Source organism: Dermacentor variabilis, chromosome 2 (genome assembly GCF_050947875.1).
Source record: "Dermacentor variabilis isolate Ectoservices chromosome 2, ASM5094787v1, whole genome shotgun sequence".
Lineage (NCBI taxonomy): Eukaryota > Metazoa > Arthropoda > Arachnida > Ixodida > Ixodidae > Dermacentor > Dermacentor variabilis.
The window spans coordinates 98714668-98735929 of record NC_134569.1 but is presented as its reverse complement, the minus strand read 5'-3'; the positions used below and the strand labels follow the sequence as shown (position 1 = coordinate 98735929).

The 21262-nt window shown below is 44.3% G+C and overlaps 1 protein-coding gene across 5 annotated transcripts in view; it reads right to left on the bottom strand.

Moving 5' to 3' along the window:
- LOC142572359 (calcitonin gene-related peptide type 1 receptor-like) overlaps positions 1–21262 on the bottom strand; it is a 357475-nt gene that overhangs the window by 10443 nt on the left and 325770 nt on the right. For all 5 annotated transcript variants that reach the window (XR_012826054.1, XM_075681422.1, XM_075681420.1 and 2 more), the window contains 3 exons: positions 10513–10579; positions 3102–3187; positions 2109–2244 (listed from right to left, as the gene is read on the bottom strand). Coding sequence is in view for 4 of the 5 variants with exons in the window: in XM_075681422.1 (XP_075537537.1) it covers positions 2109–2244; positions 3102–3187; positions 10513–10579 (289 nt within the window). In the remaining variant the exon portion in view is untranslated. The remainder of the gene's footprint in view (positions 1–2108; positions 2245–3101; positions 3188–10512; positions 10580–21262) is intronic.

Genomic DNA, 21262 nt, shown 5'->3' with positions numbered 1-21262 from the left:
GCCATTATTCTCTCACACTTCGACTGTTCCTTGACATGTCATCCGTATACTGACAGGTATAGAGTCTCCCGACTTTTCTCGGTGAAAGTTGGGGAACAGAAATGTGCATGTGAGACGGATTTCGCAAGTTCAAGTACGCGGAGAAGAAAGTTTCTCCACCGTGTCGGCCACATATACAAACGGAACTGCAAACTTATATCCAATGAGTTTCCTCCTCAGCTGCGTGCTTTAGTACGGGAACGCATTTTATTTATTTTGCAAGAGCTATAAGTTAGGCGCAAAAGCATAAGTCAACGAGGGATATCTTTTTCCCCGTTAGGCATTATGTAGCAGTCACATTAAGGGAGAATACCCATAAATAGGCAGACGATCCTGTAGTTTGACGCACGACGTTCATCTAGCTGAATGCTCATTTCACCGGCATTCCCCCCACGCAGCGACCTTAAATAAAGTAGGTGGCAGTGTGTGACGTAGTGTGTGTCACAGTGTCGGTGACCATGTGTGTGACACTACGAAGCAATAGGCAATTAATCGTGGTGACGTTGCAAACAGTGGGCATTAAAGCAGCCTCTCTTCCGTCGTAAAGGATTGTAAAGTGGCGGTGTGATGGCCAGCAGACAGAAATATATATATATATATATATATATATATATATATATATACATACATATATATATATATATATATATATATATATATATATATATACCCATAAAAGACAGAAAAAGTGATGCATACGCTATAAACAAAGGAGTTACGCAATGAAGTGCAGTGCATTAGGCCCACTTCTCTTCAGTGCCACAGCAAGCGATTATTAGAAGGAACGGGACATGCATACATCTTACGCCAAATCGGCGGTCCTGCCACTAACGAGAAAAATAAAGTTAGAAATTTCGTTCTTCCAACAGGTGGTTATCGGATTCAGTCGGTGCGGAAACATTGTTTTCCCAGCGTGGCATTAGACCGCCACCTTCGATGGACCACACTTGAAGACAAAACAAATTGAATCGTAAATGTTTTCCGCAGAATCTCAGGCATCAAGCCGGGTGGAACAACTACACCTCTGCTCCCCGTTCACTCAGCACTTTTCCGCCAGATAATTGCTTACTCCGCCCCTGTACTGCACAAAGTATCTGCAACGTCCCTTCACCGAATACAGATGCTCGGAGTTTACGAGCGCGTCTAGGAGTCCCGAAAGCTAGATCCAGTCACCTCACTATTGCAGAAGTGCGGGAACCTATATTTCACCGTAATTCGCAGCATGGAAACATGCCGGCAACTCTTCAAAATTTCTAATCAGCATTTTACAAACTTACTTCTTTCAATGGGCTCTTTCACGCTACCCACAGGCGGCAACTAGGACAAGAACCCCACTCAATATAGATCTTCAGGACCGTTCTCACCGTCAAAAAGGCTGGGCCGTTGGCCACTCAAAAACAACACAGCGTAAAGCATATATCGCACTCGAACATTTCTTCGAAGACATGCATCCTTAAAGAATGCCAGACGCCGCACTGAACAGTAACAACAATGTAACCGCAAGTTCTTTTCATTATTGGTATTTTTGTGCGCTTGTATATTATGTGTGTCATAACCTAATTTCTTCTTATTCTATGCTGAAGTTCGATTTTGATGGTCGTATCTCTCCCTGTGCTTGCATTATTTCATCAGTGTTTCTTCTTCATCTCTTCACTTGCTCATCCCAGACTACATCGTGGCCTCGTATATGTGTTTGAGACCATGTACACGCGTATGTGTACGAACTCAGCGTGGTGCAACTTGTCCTCGCCTTTTATCACTGCATGTTCGTTTGCGTATTAGATTGTGTGCTGTGGATTTTTGGCCCACCGGAACGTTATTTTTTATCTTACAATACATATTTTTTTATATCCTTGTCACAACTACGCGAAAAGGAGTAGCAGTCGCCATTAAAGAATGACTACACTTCCTTTTTTATTTTCGCATCAATAAGAAAAATTTGGGATCAGTAATGCAGCCGCTGTCCCGACCGTACTCGAGCGTGATAGGAAGCGTTCGTGCACTTCTCCCGGCATTTGAGCGCGATTGTGACAAAGCCTGCATGCATTTGAAACGCGAACGTGGCATACCTGCAAACCGTCGGATGCTTTGCTGATGTACTGATAGATCTCCCAGGCTCCACAGTTGGCTGGACTCCGGTATACCGTCATCAGAAAGTGCATGCCGAATAAGGGGAACAGCACCAGTACAGCACGTACGGCTTTCCTGGGGATTAACAAAATAGCATTTCATAGTCGTACACCTTAAGCCAATGCACCGAAAGAAAGAAAGAAACATTGGTACATTGGAGGTAGAGGGGGGAGGGGGAGGACAGAGAAAGAGAGGTAGTCGATGGTACTAGGTGACAAGCACGCCTGCGCACGTGAAAACAAAACAAATTGCACGTGATCGTGGGCAACGCGCATTTAGAAACATAGGTGATAGGATAAAATGCGTACGTTGTAGCACAGACGACTGTCGGTTCATTTGGGCGACCCCAGTGACTTTGCAATGAAGGGGACATTCGTTTGGAGAAACGAAGGATTGGAACACAGGTGGCAGCCGCAGCCTCGTAAATGAATTGCCGAGCCCGTCTCAGAGAGTTTTTTTGAGAAAGAAATAAGTGAAAGTGTTTCCTGAGCACTCGCTTAGCGTCCGGAACTGGTGATTTCTGCCAATAAAAAATCATAAAGAAAGACATAAGCGCCTAACTGTAAGCATGATAGGTATATGGCATGTTTGTAGATGTCACGCTCTAAGGGGGTTGGGGGGGGGGGGGGGGGCTGTATTTGCTAGTTAAGAACCGGAAGCCCTCATCAAACAAGAACGAAGCGTTCGCTACAAAGCAGGGAAGGATATTCTCCAGGATACACAATGAAAGCCGTCAGCAAAGTCAAAGCGGAATAATCCATGCCTTACAGAACACATTTGTTTAGAAGTTTCCGCGGGGTACGTGTTTGCTAGTTCATGAATTATTTTTGCCCACCTTTCTTTATTTCAAGACATACACTTTAATCCCTTCGGATCTACGAATATACGAATCATTTGTTTTGAGATAAAAAAAAAATCTGCAACTAGCTTACCGAAACTGGCTAGGCTCATTTGCGTGAGTGCTCCTAAGCTTGGTGACAAGGACGCGGATGATGTTGCACAGAAAGACGAAGTTTGCCTGAAAAGATCAAGGAAAAAAACGGCACGACAGTAAGGACCTCTAAGTGTGCGCTATTGCTTGGACAAACATTTAAGAGAGAGTGTTAAAGGATTAGAGTTTAAGTAGTTAGGACAGCCAACCAATGCTGGTGGGAAGGCTGTCTGAATGTATTTCTTCCATCACGCGAGAAGACAAAAAGTGTTAATGCTACTTAATTAAGTGGAAACACAAACTATATGTGTCATAGTTTCATGGTTCGTACTATAGTGTGTAACACAGTCCATAACATAGTCACCACATAGCCTTTACATCACCGACCATGTTCGACAGGCTGTCTCATCTTACTTGAAGAAAGCTTTAAGAAATAGAATGGTGCACCGTAGGAGACTGCAACCAACGGTATACTGTTGTCAACGACGTCGCCGCGCAAGAGTGCAGTGAAGTAATTCGTTTCATAACAAAGGCAATCTTTCATAAAAGCCCCGAAAAAATAACCACGGGAAAAATTACCTCAAATAAACAACTTCGTTTATTGTTTCTGACCGCACCGGAAAACATCTTCTTCCAGGAGTTACCCCGCTCCAAACAAACTGAGACGGCGACGGCGAACCAACTCACAATACTTGGTCCGCCGACCGCGTCTAGACATGTCGGCGCCGATGGGCTGCTGGCGCGGAGCACTGTCGTCCTTACAAAGCGAGTCGCAGCAGCGCGCTGGGAGAGTTCGGAGGTCGCTTCTCCTCTAGATCGCCACACCCGCAGCTGGGGCGCGCTGGGAGAATTTTGTATGTCGGAACTTCTGCAGGCTGATCGTAACAACACTCTACATCTTTTCTACTGCGAATTATGCGCCAATACGAATATGTATAGTTTGGTATATTAATAGCTTTATACTTTAATAGTACTTAATAGCTAACTAATGACACTTCAAGAACAAACAAACAAACACGAAAACGTCTAAGTTAACTCACGACGACTTCGAACAGTATACTGTTGGTCTCGTTGGTCAACTGTGTACCATTCTATTGTCAAAGTTAGCTTTAGCTCCGGGAAACACCGGGCACAGTCCGCAACTATTACTTGGGCTCCACAGTATGGGCGCCATGCGGCCCATAACATACGTTCTGGGGCCATAGCACGCTGCCGTACGGGCTCATAGTCACAATCTGAATACGTTCCAAAGTTCGCGACTAATGTGAACCATAATTGAACTTGGAATTCCAGTGTACCGGCTAGCTTGCAATTTCTAGATGTTATCGAGAAATGTTATCAAAGCTGCTGACTTCTTTCTTGCGGGAATGAAAACCGAGGCTCGCAATGCCAGACCGACAAGACGGAGTAGTGATGACGCTGCAGTTCACGCACGCTTATGTTTTCTGGAAATCGTGGAATGCAGGAAGACGTACTCTGCTGCGGGCTATGCAACTCTCAATATGGAACTTTGCAGTGTCGGCATTGCAGTACTCCCTGCGGAGCTGTTCAGCATACAGGATTAAAAGCATCAAAATTTAACTACTGGTAAAAGCCCACGTACCATAATGCCCACATCTTTCCTTGGCCGACAGGTCGCAACAGCATGTCGCGTAACATAGTCTTTGTCAGCATTTCATGTCAGTTGGAAGCGAAAGTGCGATCCGTGATATTGTGCTGCCGCAATTCAGCCACACTTAATGTCGCCCGTGCAAACCAGCGAGGAACGCATTACTTCCGCACACAAAAGGGATCCCGGGTCTGCGTGTGCCGACAGCAGCGAGGTGCTATTCTGAGAACAAAAGATTTATTGACCGCCTTGCCTTCCTCTCGGTGAGCTCGGTGGTATGCGATCTGTCAGTTCTTTCTTTTTCTTTTTCACAGAGCAGAAGAAGGCAGTATCGCCGCACCTTGGCGTTCACTTCAATATGCGGTCGGCTCTTGCACCGCAGACACCCCCCCCCCCCCCCCAAAGAAAGAACACAAAGGAAGGCCCCTAGGAGCGCTCACTTTTGTGCAGGATAGGCACGCGGCTATAATTTACTGCGGCCCACATGTCCGGTATAGCACCGTACCCCGCGCGCAGACGGAGTGTTCCAGTCGGGGAATACATATTGCGCATACGTGCTCGCCACACCCGGCAAGAACCAAGAGGCATCGCATTGTCACTGGGCAGGCAGGCAGGCAGGCTGCCCCCGATTTCGCGCAACGACGACATTGCGCCTGTATAATTTAGCTTTGGCGTCGCGTATAGTAACGCATTCTCGCGTCTATTACATGCACAAAACTCCGAAGATAGTAGAGAAATGCTGTCGTAAGAACGTCATATTCTCATTTTTGTTTTCGTTTTGCCTAGGATGACTGAGAAGTCAACGCGAAGCTCGAACTGCACTGTCTGATTCGCAAACAGAGTATAACTTCTCTGCGTCGTGGAGACAAACGCCCAGTATTGCGTCGCAAGCCAGCGCCGGCATGTGGAGTGTTAGTTACGGTGTTGGTAAAAAAGTGGACATAGCTCGTTTGAAATTCCGAAGCACAGGTCGAACTTTTCTTTTTATGTTAATTTTAAACTCTTACTATCGAATAGCTCCTGTTTTCGCAAGGCACAAGGCCTTTGGTGCTGATGTGTCGTAAATAATGCAGGCACCTAAGAGCGTCTTCTTGATTGTTTGGTGAGCTACGATGCGTGCGTGTTCGCGAATAGTTGTCAAAGTTTGCCAGCATAACTGCCCGCTTCTGTTATGTCATGCTTCTGTGTGTAGCACAAGGTTAGCAATTTTGAAAAAAGCGATACGGCCATGAAGATTTCATTTCGCACGCTCGGGAATTCGGGGTTGTGGCGCGCAGTGAATAATGAAATACACACTACTTCGAGGAAACAAAAAAAGAATGCTACGTTTTGGTGCCTGTGCCTCTCTAGCGACAACCATAGGTAATGTATTTGCGGCATATTTCCGTGGTGGACTCACTGGTCTGCTTCACACGACGCATTGCTGACGCTCCGTACAGCCGTCAATCTAATGCGCAATGCATATAAAACCAGTGAGCCTTGGCCATGCGCGAACACGTTGGGCGCTTATCGTGCACCTGGAGACGCTATGCTGGAAACATGAAAAGTAAATGAACCCGTTTGCCACTTCATGGGTAAAAATGTCGCTGTTTGGGTTACACGAGAGTTAGCGTCACACTGGCGGCTTCACTGCAGTGCACACTGCCATCGATGGCCGTAGCCTAAAATGGCGTGCATTTAAGCGCATAACGATTCATAAATGACGAACGATAGCTTATCACCAAAAGTAGAATACGCTTATTTATTCCCTAGGAGATGGTTGAGTGAAAGAACACACACACACGCAAAGACTGACCAGGAAGTTGTCAATATCAGAGATACCTAGGGAAGAAAATATTTATATTTGTGTATATATTTTAAAGCTACCCAGTAATATCATGTCGCCCTGACTCACTAGTCATAAAGGGCTCCTGCATGACCCCCGGGCTTGGCGAAAAAAAATCATATTCCGTGGATAGCATATGCTACTGTGAACATCTCAGCCAAACTTTACTGTCCTACGCGGCGGGCGGAGCTTACATGCGCAGCGCGAAGTCACCTTTCTCTCAAACGCTCTCCTGAAGCCTATATACACTCTCCAGGAGTATATATATATATATATACACTCCTCATCATAGAGATAGAGTTTCTCACTACATTAGCTAGAGGGAAATCTGGCGCTGCTGCGCTGTGGTATGCATGGGAATGCCGGTATATTGCGACTTCGGATTGGCATCGTTCTCGTAGAGACTGGACACCTTGAAGACGCGTTTGGCAAGTGCCGTTCCGTCTGTCACAATGATTCATTTTCTACTAAAACAGCATGTTAAAAGCTGTTTTAGCTTCATTATTACGCGAAAACATGTTTTGTTTAACTATGAGAACTTGTTATTGTGTGTACAACTACATGTTACGTAAAAAGCATCAGCGGGCCGCTAAAGTTGGAGGACAGATGACAAGGTTCGCGCTCGCTTTGAAACATTTGGTCGTCTGTTCTTGCTTTTCTTCGCTTGGTCATGCATCGTGGGGGAGTAAAGATTTAATATGCGTGAATGGAAACTTTTTATGAAGATTTTACTTTGAGAACGCGTTATTTGCGTAGCCATATCCACGTTTTAGACGAAGCCTCTTACAACACCAGCCAGCACGAGCCTCGCAGACACATATACCATCATTCCCATGACGGTACGGTGCCCCCTTAAGAAACTCCCATAGACGGTGGCGCCAGATTACCCTCTAGGTCTTATAGTGAGAAACTCTATGCCTCTCATTCACTTCTGGACGCTTTATTTTGTAATAAAGCGAATTCCCATACGCGGCTTCTATAGGACAATAGCTGACGTCAATCAAGAAGGGTGTTTGGACCAGTACGATTCTTTTTATTGTTAGTGTGCACATTATTAACGGGACAGCGTTAAGGAGCTCGTGTCGCAGAAATGCCACTGTCAGTGGCGTTGGCCGTGAGATAAAAAATCCCGGAAGGCAATTCATAAATAAAAACAACTGGCAAGATGGGCTGGCTGGGAATCGAACCAGGGTCTCCGTCGCGTGAGACGGAGACGTTACCACTCAGCCATGCGGGACAAAAGCGTCTCTAGTGAATGCGGTGTTGCCTTAGAAACGTGCCGTAGAAAGTTATACTGCGGTGTATATAGGTAATTATGAGCATGTAAATTACAAAAGTCGCAGTTAAACGAGTAGCGAAGTACGTTTCCACTACATTCGTTCTGCGCTTGGCGCACACGCAGAGCTATCTTGCGGCAAACACAGAAGACCCCCTCCTCGCAATGTACGGCGCTGCCCCCAGAAGTGGCGCGCCACTCGCCCGCTTTTCCCCTTCGTCTCGTTTGAGCGCATTGGGGCCGTGCGGGGACCAGTGCGAGGATGCCCCAATACCCTTGCGTTTAATACGTTTTCTCGCTCTCTCCCCTTACAACTTCCAGTGTGCGTCACTCCAACCCTCATGTTTAGGCGACGCGGCTTCTTTTTCCGCTCACAGCGAATCACGTCCGACGCGGGACGCCTCTGACGTGATCGCTGCGCCGTAGCGCGTCTGGTGGGTCTGGTGGGAAAGCGTCCCCTGCGAGGTGTGCCGTGCTGCTGGCGGGAAGTCATGCGTCTGCGTGGTGCTCCGAAGCGAGATAGAGGACGATCCCATCGAGGCGTCAGCCCCATGATCGCGTCCGCCTTCATGGCGCGTCGCGGCCCCGCAGTCCGTGCCGATCACGACGTTTGGCTCGCGTAGATCGTTTCTCCCTCCGAGACACCGAGTTCTTTGGTTCGTTCCGCTTGCTCAGGCGCACGTTTCGTTACCGCGCAGAACGCTGCGTTGCACGGCGCTCACCGCGTGATTGGTGGGTGCAAAGTCCGATGCGGGGTACCTCGTAAGCGATCGCTGCGCCGTAGCGCATTGTCTTACAGCCCTTGACGGGTCGACGGGAACGCTATCGCGTTCCACTCTTGAAGGCGAAGCTTAAGCGTCCTCGAATCTCTGACTAAGTAAAATAAACAGGCTGAAGCCAGCGAGAACGTGCTTTCGAATTTCAATAATAATTACGTACTTCCGGAAGCAGCCATCTGTCGTCTGTTCACGCTTGGCTGCGGCCGCCCTCGTAGGAATTGAACCTTGGCCAGCCTACTTATCGGTGTCGTAGCTGCTGGGCCTCGCTAATATCGACTAGTTTTGAACGCTCAACCAGCTTGGAACCACGCGGAACTTAAGGTCAGACCACATGCGCGCTTACCAGCCCGCGCTCACTCCTGGCAGCTGCTGCTTAGACGCCTTGACAGACTAATCGATAGCGCTTCAAAAATGCGCAAATCGAATGTGGCCATTATCCGTCAGTCAGGCTGGTGAAGGACAAAGCTGGTCTTCGCACCACGCAGCAAGGACGGACTGTAGCATACGAGCGCGCACTCAAGCCCTGTCGTGCAGAAAGCCATTGCAACGCTTCGCGTACTACACCATACTCGTACCCACTACAGTTGCATGCGGCTGCGCTCTGCTAGGTAGCGTAGATGCCGCGGCCGCCGTGGGGTGCCGCGATGAGTCCGCTGGCTAAGTGCACTGAGGCTCGCCGAGGACAACCGCGTTTGGCTTACGTTTGGCGCGTCGTAGGCGCGAAAATCCGAAGTAGAGGTAAGTTAACATCTAAAATCGAATTGCAACTGCGCGCCGCGGTGACGTTTAGAAGGCCGAAGATTGTGCGCACGCCCCGCTCCACTGCAGCCTTCGCAGCACAAGGCAGTGAAGGAGTTGAAGAAATGCGGAGGCCGTGTTTGATTGCCAATAACTACGCCTCTGCTGAACGCATTGACGTAGTTTTTGTGGCAAAGTATTTCTAAAATAGCCTATTTTAACTTCAAATGCATTTATCCTCTTCAATATAAAGTGATTCGGGGCCCCTTTAACATGAACCTGAGAGCGGGATGCCTGCCTGAAAGACGTGCTTCTTCTACAAAGCCATCTCAAGCTTATTCAAATGAAACTTCAGGATCTCAAGAGTGCAGAATTTTGTTGCCATCTTAATTTAAAATTTAGTGGAAGTAGGTACTGCGGTGCCACGTTGCATTGGATGGGGCGCGCGAATGACTAGGCTGGACCGCGCAAACGCCGAAACACTGAGCGCAGTGTCTCGAAGACTTAGGATAAAGAAATTGCGCAGATCCCAGGAGCTGTGAAAATCGATGTTATGCAAAGCTAGCAGCCTTTGGGATTATGCAGTGAGTTACCAGATGGACCAACATGTTTGCATGAGGCGAGCAATTGTATGTGCGTGTCTGACGCCAACGGCAAGGCAACTACAAGATGACTGGTTGATTTTATTTCGCCGAATAAACGTTAGAACCTATTTCATTATGGCCTGAGGCGATCCCAAAGGCAGCGCAATATGTCCCACAGCGTCTCAAAGCGCTAGCTGCCACCAGGAAAAGACTGAGTAGAATGGGCCTGTTGCGAATGTCCATGCAGTGTCACATACACGTATGCAAGCACGGGCGCCCCTTTCGGAAGCATCTCAACGTTCTAGCTGCGAAACGAAACAAGTGCGCTGTCGCTGATTTGAGATCTATAGATTTGGCCTCAAAGTGCTGGACAAAACAAGCGCGCTGAAGAAACAAGGGCACAATTAAACTGATACTTTCGGAGAGGCACTATAGTGCCACGTAACAGTATGGAAGTAGCGCTACACAACTACGTATATTCATCGTGCAAAAAAGTGTCGCCAGCCATATTCAATCCACTCATCCAGTCCGCTACTAGGGCTGAAAATGTGAAAGTTGGAATCTTTTAGCGTACAGGCATCGACAGGAAGGCAAGACTTACAAACAGGCAGAAGAGGCCTGGAGCCAGAGTGATCCAGTTGTATCCTTCGACGTTATCCATCCAGCAACTGCGTTGACAAAACAGTATTGGTCAAGTGAACTTTGAGCGGTTTCGAAAACGACCGATCGGCCTCTCGTGCGCATGCAGACTATATATGAAGCACTGGTGCACGTTGGTAAGAGAGCCGCTTGAGCGCCAAACAAAGTGCGAAGTCACCGCGTGTAGAGACATGCCAGGACGCAAAATCATGCAAACGTAAACATCGCCTTAAAGGAGACACCAAAGAGAAAGACTACCAGTCAGTTAAACTGATAAGGTTGGCCTTTAAAACTTTATTTTCGTTAATTTCGCGATAATTGATTCATTATTAAAGGAAAACCAATTATGGACAAGCTTTCATTCTTTTAATCTAGTACAGAGAGAGCGGTACCAGCATGTCAGTGTGATGTTGTGAATATTAAAGTTCTTTTTTTTAATTTGGGTCAGTGTTGCTCACCAGTAAATGTTTAAGCTTGCTGAGTTTTATGTCTGGATCTTTCAGAATACAATGTGGTTCCATCTTTAACGGCAGAAAGTTAACTAAACCCGAGCAGACGTCGTCATAGTTTGTGACATCACAGCTAGTTAGTGCAGTAAGATCAAGGCGGCGTCACCCCCAGTCCCTCTTTCCTGCGTTTTTCAGGCTTACGAAGCTTTCTCTCTCAGTAATAGTGGCTTTATTAGTATTAATTAACGGTGCGCACTTTGCAAATCAAGTTAGAAATATGTTCCTCTTTAGAGTTCCTTTAAGCTTCCGCAATATATAGCGGCACGAAACACGTACGTCCGCATGCCACGATCGTTTCTCCATGCAGGGTAAAGTACAACGCGTCGTTCGATCTGATTACGTCTCTGACAGAACGTCGGGGTGCAACCTGTGTGTGTGGGCTTTCTATGTTAACGTAACTATTCCGTTCCGGCTGCACTGACCATGTTCACCACTACAGCAATCGCTGAACATTCATCGACAGTGTGATAACATTACTGCATTATATTATCAATGTGCTGTTATCCTTGGGTGAAAGACTTATCGTGTTTCTTTGTCACTTTTACATTCTGTGCTACCAAGTCGTTATCGAGAAGCGATAAAGAAAGGGCATTATTACTATGTACTGTAGGCACGAACATGAGTAAAACAAACACTGTTTTAGACATTCGTAAAAAACAGTGTAATAAGAATAGACGAAAACATAATTATAGCTTAATCCGACCTATACAATGCTACTACATTTAGTATCAGGCAGTCCAAATGGCTGAAAGTACTATTTCAAGAAACAGGCAATGCTATTACGTACATAATCGTTTTTTTTCCCTTTTTAACGGCTACGTAAGCGTACTGCCAGAGCACCTTCTCGAGCTGTAGCGCAAGGGCGCACAACGTAGTACCTAAAGCGACATAGTTACAAATGAAGCACCATGGTTAATTCGTCGACACGTAACTGGGAATCGAATCTATTCCTTCATCGCATCTCTGCCCGGGCTACTATGTCTGTGCTGATATCATGCAGCGAAAGAGACTCAATGACCGTTTATTCAGTTAGATCTCACCCGCCGTGGTTGCTCAGTGGCTATGGTGTTGGGCTGCTGAGCACGAGGTCGCGGGATCAAACCCCGGCCAGGGCTGCCGCATTTCGATGGGGGGCGAAATGTGAAAACACCCGTGTACTTAGATTTAGGTGCACGCTAAAGAACCCCAGGTGGTCAAAATTTCCGGAGTCCTCCACTACGGCGTGCCTCATAATCAGAAAGTGGTTTTGGCACGTAAAAACCTATATTTTTTTCAGTTAGATCTTGTGACACCGTTGGTAACTTGACACGCGCATCACGAGCGCCCGACGCGTCACGTACTTGGACTGCCATTGCGTATTTCATTGACGTCTATCTCTTCTCTGCTTTCTTTTTACAACGCTTCGGAGAATAGCTCGAATCTACTGCCAAGGTTACGCAATTACAGACGCCTAAACACCCTCGCATTTCTTGTACATGACAACGAAGGCAAAACGTATTACAGCGAAGCTGTTTATGGCTAGGGTTCTGCGCATTTTTCGTGCCCATCAACTAAATTTGAGCAAAAAATATCATCATCAGCAAAAGCTCGTGCCATTGCTCGCGCGTTCGTCGTCGTCCTCCACCACACCTGGCTCCTCTGCCGCTCATCATGCCAGCGTTCCCATACTGCCCCTCCCTATGCGAAGGCGCTGACGGCACTGGCCCACTGCCAGTCGATGCGGTGATTTCGGTCTCTAATTCTTTTAGCAGATCACAGGCAAGCGCGCACAACCAAGGACAAAGGGAGGAGTAGACAACACAAGCGCCTGTGTTGTCTAATCCTCCCTTTGTCCTTCGTTTTGCGCTCTTGACGGTGATCTGCTATGCGTACCCAACTATCCCAAATGTTGGTGCTGTTGAGCTTGAAGTTCTTTGCCTCAATATATAGCGAAATAAAAACACGAATGTATATAACGAATGTATATTACCAAGGGACGCGGATTCATCAAAATAAATGTGCGTGAGTACCTTTTGTCACGATGACCACCGATCAAGAAAATAAATGTGTTTGCATCTTTGTTAAAAGTTCTGTGTCACCTCTTAGTCTTGTCCAACACAGTTTCGCTGCTCATCCACCTTCATAGAGTGGAATGGCTCATGGCCTTTTTTTCGGCTTGTTTATTAAAGGCGCCTTCTTTGCGCTACTTTTCATGCAACGTAATGCTGCTTGGTTTACTACCCCTACACTCTAAAAATTTTAACACCCTTAAGGGTGTAAATGACTTGTCCCATGGGTGACACCCTTTTTGGGTGTATTGCTACACCCCAAGCAACGGGATGCAAATTAACACCCCACAAAAGAAGGGGTGTTAATATGACGTCACCTCGCCTATGGGTGTAAAACAAACAACACCCTTTCTATATGGGGTGTAACACAGACACCACCCTTTCAATATGGGTGTAGCATGGACAATACCCTTCCAAAAGGGTGTTATCCCTGCAAGTATTTTAGCGTTCACTACAGCCACGTAGTTAATGGGCAGACTAGCTGTTGTGAATGCTGCCTAGCCTTAGCTATGGTACTACCTTGTTCAGTATGAGCCAGAATCTGTGAGGCGTCCTCATATTGCGCTTCTGGTCCGTCATGTGGTAGCATAACGTGCGACCCTTTCGGGCAAACAATTTAAGGTTTCGCCATTGCAGCAAGGCACACAGGCCATGCTTATCGTAATCTTCCTCTACAGTGATAGTACACTGCCGGCAGGATGCAGAGCGCAATAACAATGCGCGCTGCACTAAGGACACAGGATCTCCCGCACCTTGGTGCACCAGTACTTATAACCCCGTGGAAACAGCACACAGCCAAAAGCATGGTTACATGCATTTCAGAAATAATTAAAAACCTCCACTTTTCTTGGTCAAAAATTTTCGCAACACCAGCTCGACCAGGAGGGAAAGACACCACAGCTCATTGTTGTAGCTCATATTGAATGCAATTGAGCGCAAGCAATGCACGGATTGGCGACGGTAACAAGTGCAGTACTACAGAAGCATACGTTTGCCTGTCAAGTAGTTTTTTGCCGTTTTAAGCACACATTTTATACCTCTATACATTAAAGTTGTCATTTATCTCCACGGGATGCTTCTACTAGTACTTTCACACATGACTTAAAGGCAGCACTGAAAGCCAAAGAACTAAGTTCTTCCATGCCGAATTATGTTTCAGCATTTACGAACAAAACAGCATGTGCAGCTGTGCATGCTGTTCAATATATAAGCATGCACTATTTCCTGAAATATATGTATGCTCCATTTACTGCCAGTGACTTGCTTATACCCAATAATTTAGTTTATTTTTCACCATGTGCTTGCATTGAATATTCCACAGGCACTGTAAGTTAAGCTACCAGAATAACGATCAGCTAGTCTAAGGTTACCTAATTCAACAAAATGATTGTAAAATTTGTGACGAAATGTCAGAAGAAAAGTATTTATTTCATTAAAGAGAAATGGTTACATAATAATGTTTGCACATTTTAAATGTAAAAAGGAAAATAAGGAGCAAAACCATACCAATACAAAGACATAAGCACCAAATAATGGCACAGGCTTGCTCAATTAAATTCTAAGCAGAACAGTTTAAGTAACCTGACTACGAACTATCACATGTTCTCATTCGAAAAGCACTGCATCTTATTATAAAGCACAAAAATAACCGGTCACATAAGTAAGAACAAGTCTGAGTGTGTCTTTAACACAAGGATAGAAAGTTGGGCGAGTTGGTACAGTAACATGATCTTGGATTGTAGCGCGAAGTGACACAGACTAGAAGCAGACAGGATGAGCGCTAACTCTCAACTAAATATTTATTGAAACGAAGAACACACACATTATATATATATATATATATATATATATATATATATATATATATATATATATATATATATATATATATATATGTATGTGTGTGTGTGTGTGACTGCAAAAAACCGCAGCACATATAAATGAATATTGAATACATAGTAGTCACATGAAGACGACAAACAAAAGCCATCAGCCATCAACTGCGTGGCAAATCTCAAATCTGAGTGCAAGCTATTCTCTTATCAAGTATACCTGTAGGCATTGCGACCAGTGTGCTCCCAAGATGTATGAGCCATTAGTCATTGCAGAGTTGTAAGGACATGACAATCCTAGGATGATTATGTTCTTGAGGCGTTTTTTTCCCCACTTTCCATCTTTTGAAACGTGCATACTTTAGTCATGAAAACAAAAATGCTACAACTGGCGTGTGATAAGTTGTGCGTCTTATTTCCTAGGAGCTCATTGAAACGAGCCACGATGACAAATTACAATGCCGTTACCTCATTAGACATTCAAATTTCTTAACCACAAACAAAACCAGATAGGCATTAGAGTGAGCATCACTTAAATACATTACACTGGTTTAAAGTTATTCCACCCCTTTGTGCCAGGTAAAAATGTTAGAAACATCAAAAATGTTAACATTCTACGGCCAAGCGTGAAAACTAAATAAAAAAATCATTAAGCTTTCTTAAACGGGTACAGGAGCTTTACAACTGGCCGTCTTGGTGATGGACACGCAGATAGATGAGCAGCCATTCCACTGAGACGAGAATGTTGAGGGCTTCGTATGGAAGTCTGCGAGACACTGCAGAGTAGTTCTTGGTCCACATGAAGGAGGTTGCTTGCATACACATCTGGGCCACCATGCTGATGCATGGTGTTACCGGAACCTTTTCCCCCTGCATTGTGGTAAAAAAGCATGGTTAAGTTTATACGATATTTAATATGCAAAAAAATGTGAGGCATGCAGACAGGACACTAGAGTAGAGAAGTGAACATGAACACGAAAAACATGAAAATTTTCATTAAATTGTTTTATTAGATAAAATTTTTATACTATGTGTCATTCATTATGAGGGTTCATAACCGCAACATACTTAATATATAAGAAGGTAGAATTATCAGCTTGGTCAGTTTGCACAAGCTCGTTTGAGGCAAGAAATCGAGTTTCACAAACACAACCTCAACATTCTTGATTAAAAAAGGAACACCTCAGATGACATGCAGTCCTGTGAGTGGGAATTGCACAGTTCAAGAAAGACACATTAAAACTCACAGACCGAAAGCGAATTAATTGATAGGTTTTAGTAGCAGAAGGGCATCTTCGGCCAATGAGCGCCAAGTCTATACTGCAAAAGATAAACTGAGTGCATCTTTACAAAGCAAATATATAAAGATGACTAATGCCTCTTTGCACTACAGTTGCTTTGCTCTAGCGTGCAGTCATTTTAATGCATGCACACGTACATACACACGCTACACCCAAGTGTAACAGCTGCAGAATTAAAATTGGGCAGCAACAAAGTCGCAACCTTTAACCATTGATCCCAAGCTGTACTAGTGTCTGGAGGCAGTACCAATATCGCCAATGACGAGTCGCACTCTTTCTGCCCGATGTTACGCTGCTCTTATTGACAAAGATGAGTTACAGTCGGCATTGAGGGAAAGCTGCCCGCAAGAACAGCTCCTATTTTTGTGTTATTTCTAACCAGAGAACAATGAAGTAATATATTTTTAGAATGAGAATGACACCGAAAAATTGAGTACGTAAAAAATTTGGTACATTTCTCCGGAATTAACTTGGGGGTTAACGGCTAAAGAGGCAATCCAGAAACTAGAACAAGTTTTGACATGTTTGCTACCAGTGAATGCTAGAAAATATGTTGGCATTCTGTAGTTTTGTCCAACAATGCAAAGGGATTCTTAATAACTGAGGAAACAAATGGAAAAGTATCATGAAGTATATTTCGTGAATATAATGCAGAATCACCTAACTTCTGTTACTATATAATCTCCACTTGAATAACCTGCACTTTCTGAACTAGTTCAGGAGGTGCTGCATTTCACTACTCACTCCACCAGTTCAACGTGGCAGCAACTGCATGTTGCGATTTGTTTTACTTAGTGCAGGCTTTGTACAGGGCTAGTTCACAGCATTCCCTCCACTTGGCCGAAAGGTAGTGCATGTTTACGCAGCAGGTGTGGTGCCGCTTCTGCACGAGCAAGGTGCAGAAATAAGAGTTTCATACAATAATTACTAGAGGGAACTCTGACGTTAGTGTCCACAGGAGATCAAACAAGAACGGCTGTACCAGCATGGAAATTATGGGAAGTACATGGATTTGCCTAAACTTCGTCTGTTTGGCTTCAAACGGCTTTGTGACTTTGTAAACGAGTCATTTTCAACAATATACTGTGTAATAAATAAATAAACATTAAAATCGTCCGACGACAGGATTCAAACACAGGAACTCTAGAACAGAAGTCTGATATTGAAACCATTAAGCCACGGAGGCATGTAACGACAAGCGAGTGCAACGCCCTGATGAATTTATCGCGGGCATACCAGTGCCTTGAGATGCTTGGCGCCTTTCGATTTGGCCACCTGGACAAGCTCAATCGTTGCAATTAATAGCAATTGCGCGTGTTGGCGCAGTCTTCTGCACTTCGAAGAGTATAGACTGCGCTGAAATTTACGACAATAAGATTTATATAGCGTATAATATACGAAGCCACAAGAACATCTGAATTCACAAGCACGAATATCAGACAAATCCATGTGCTTCCCATCATTCCCATGGTGGTACGACTCCAGCACCAGAGTTCCCTCTAGTAATTACAGTAAGAAACTATGGCAGAAACAGGAGTAATAAACTAAGTTTTGCTGTTCCATAAATCTTACTGGTCATTAATTTCAAGCTTTAGTGCAGTCACATGTCTAGAAGGAAATTGTGGTATTTTGCATAAACATTGCAAAGCCAACTGTGATGAATGTTCACTATGGTAAATTGTTTATGATCGAGTAGCATAGACTACTGAAGCAATCTCTGGAAGGCAAGTCAAGTAATTTTCTTATTAGCAGCCTTTAAACAGCATTCGAGCATATGACACATGCACCTCAGATATGCAGATAATATTTCCTTGACTCAGCAAGAAGCGATGCTTCATGTTCCACGAGGCTACTTCTATCAAAGCAGTATTGGTGCTCTCTAAAAACAATGCCAATGCAGATGATCCAAATATTTTTCAGGGGCAACAGTTATGCCTGAAATCATTCTAGATTAGTTTTTTTAAACACATGCTAAGACCATGTTAGAAGTGCTTCTTAAAATCCTCCTATTTATTAGACTAGTCATATATCTGTACACAAAGGCTACTAATTAGGTCCCATGCTATATCATCATCTTAACAAAAACTTCACTTAGTAATACACATGCTGTGATAAGATTTGAGACCACATTGAGATGCTGAACAAGGTGAATTCATTATTTTTAAAATGAAGCTCCTGTTCTTCCAAACGAGAAGAAAGGATACTGAGGGTCAAAATTTTTCTGAATCACAGCTGGAAGATGCCAGGGAAGGCACATGGAAACTTATTTGTAATTTTCTATTTAAATGTAGAAATGATAAAGGGAAATGAAAATCGTCAAAAAAAAAACAACCAGGCATGGGGGGAGAACGAACCTACAGCCTTTGCATTAGGCATGCGATGCACTAACCACTGCGCCACCGAGGCAGCATTCAACCATCCACAATGGCCCCTCAGATTGTCGACGCTCGAACACGGCCGTAGTACCACAGTGGTTAGTATATCACATGCGTAATGTGAAGGTTATGGGTCCGTTCCCCACCCACAGGTGGACATCTTTTAATCCACTTTCACTTACCTAGAATTTATAATTTCTACACTTCATATAAAAAACTTAAAACATGTTCCTGTATGCTTTCCTTGGCCTCATTATCTGCTGGCTTCTTCCAGTTCTGCTATTTCCAACACTTATACATATTCTAATCTGGTAAGTAAACAGTTTTGCATGATGCTGGAATGCAATATAAAACATTATTGCAGGGCCGTGTTATGTAGAATGCCTTACATTGCCCAGGCAAGGTGTATTAATGTCAATCTGAAAAAAAAAATTCCCACTCAAGGCAGAAATGCTGTGTACTGCTGTGCGCAACAGGGTTTAACGAAAACAACTTGTTCAGAAATAAAGCCACCAAACAACGAGGAACTATGAAAACTAGATGAAAATTTGTGCAGTTGCATGTTAAAAATTTAGCACAATAAAAGATGAAGACATAATGAAGGAAGCGCGAAGATGGTTTATTTTGGACACACGAGGCAATATACTTGAGATGCATATGAGCTTACACGTGGAGAAATATTGTTTATGTAGCAGCTAAACTACGAACAGGCCCAGAGCACACTGATACAAGGTGTCGAGCATGTAAATCTTATCATGCCCTTAAGTCAAAGAAACATGGCTGTTTCTCATGATTCGCTACACATGGCTGGCTCACACAACTTAGCCACTTCTACATATGCCTTGGAATTACCAGGTGGTCTGTATGACATGTGCAAGCTTTAAATATGTACAAGTGCCACGTAGCTGGACAGCCCCAAGGTAATGTCGTTTGCCATCGTTTTGAGGAAGTGAAACCAATTCTTGCATTTTTCCTAATTAGGTAATTAATTAACAATTATTTAACTGCTCAAATATTTTATTCAAAGGAAAAGTGTCAGTGCGAAAATTGTAGAGCATCCTGCAAAATTCCCAATCCAGCTTTCTACTGCTCAGTAGGTGCAACAATTTTTTTTTCAAGCCTGAAAGAAGCCAGTGAACACATGCAAGAAGTGCCGTGCAACTAACCGCTCGTGCACCTGAACACCATTTGGCTCCTCCTTTCATGCTTGAAAAAAACTTTTTGAAAAGAATATTTTAGAAATTGATCAATTATTATTGACTATGTTTTAGGCAAAATGCATGAAATAGTGTGACTGCCACTTCCATTTTCGGCGACATGAATTGACTCCATTTGCATGTCCAAATCCAGCTATACATGGTGCGTGTTTTGAGCTGGTTCTGTAATTTAGGCTGGTTTTGACTAATTGAAGCTTCGCACCCTAATAATGGAGTCAGCCTAAAAAGAAATTGGTACATAAACGGTCGCTGTCAGTACTCCACACTACTTTAACTTAGTGCAAAGTGCTGGTGAGCCATGAAGTTGGTAGTTCTAAGCAGTATTTCTCATTTTGACCTGGTGTTATATCCTACTTACTATGATGCCATGCTGCTCAGTCATGCTGGTCCCAGCTTCAATCTAGGCCATGGCAGCTGCCCTCCAATGAGGGTAAAATGCACTACCGCTTATGCACTTAGATTCAGGTGTACATTAAAGAAGCCAGGTTCCCAAAACTTTAGGTTTTGTAATGTAAAAGCCCATAATTTAATTTTAAAATCTAAAGGTGCTTTATTAGGAGCAGGGGCATCATTTTGAGCTTTTACTGCACTGCCATGGCACCGAGAAGCTCCAAGTAAATAAAAACAATTTCTTAGACAATGTACATATCTTGCAAACATTTACAAACACTTCTCTGCATGCACCTCTGTTGCTGTTATATTTGGATCCGTATGCCAAGGCGGGTTATGATGTTAGAACATGCTTCACTTTTTTTTACCGCTTTAAAGTTGTTGGTTATTTTGCATCTCACTGTGTGTCGAACGCACATTTCAGTGCATCAATTTCTTCAGAAAGTGCGCTCCTCTTTATTTATTTGTGCATGCAAAAAGGGTTCAGAAGAACTGCTTTCTGAAGGTCTGTATAATAAGCAAAAAACAATTCTATGTAGGCTGCACAAAGAGAAAGGATTGGTTTGTAAATATGTTATTTAGTTCTTAAAAAAAGAGGCAGCTGTCAGTATTCTGTTCCAAAGTAAAAGTTGCCCCTACCTGGCTCTGCTTCATTTTCCGATGTTGATGGCCCATTCGGGGGCGCTCAACTGATAGGCTGCACTTTGGCGATGTCGGGTGTGCTGTCACCAGGCCCAAGGTCGATCGACATCCTCACCAAAAGTAGAGTCCAAACGCTATAAAAGAAATATCTCATCATTTTGCTATCAGTTTTGTCATCTTGCGTGTTTCACACACGGCCGTCAGTGAAATATTTCGTCACTTGTATACTGAAAGAAATTCAAGCATTTTCTGGTAGCCAAGCTGATGATGATGATGTGTGGTGTTTTATGGCGCAAGGGCCAGGTTTGGCCAAAGAGCGCCATGACAAGTGGTAATGTTGACGATGTATTATGGAAGATGTGACTTGGCTGTAAACTGGCCTAAAAATTGTCGCTGTA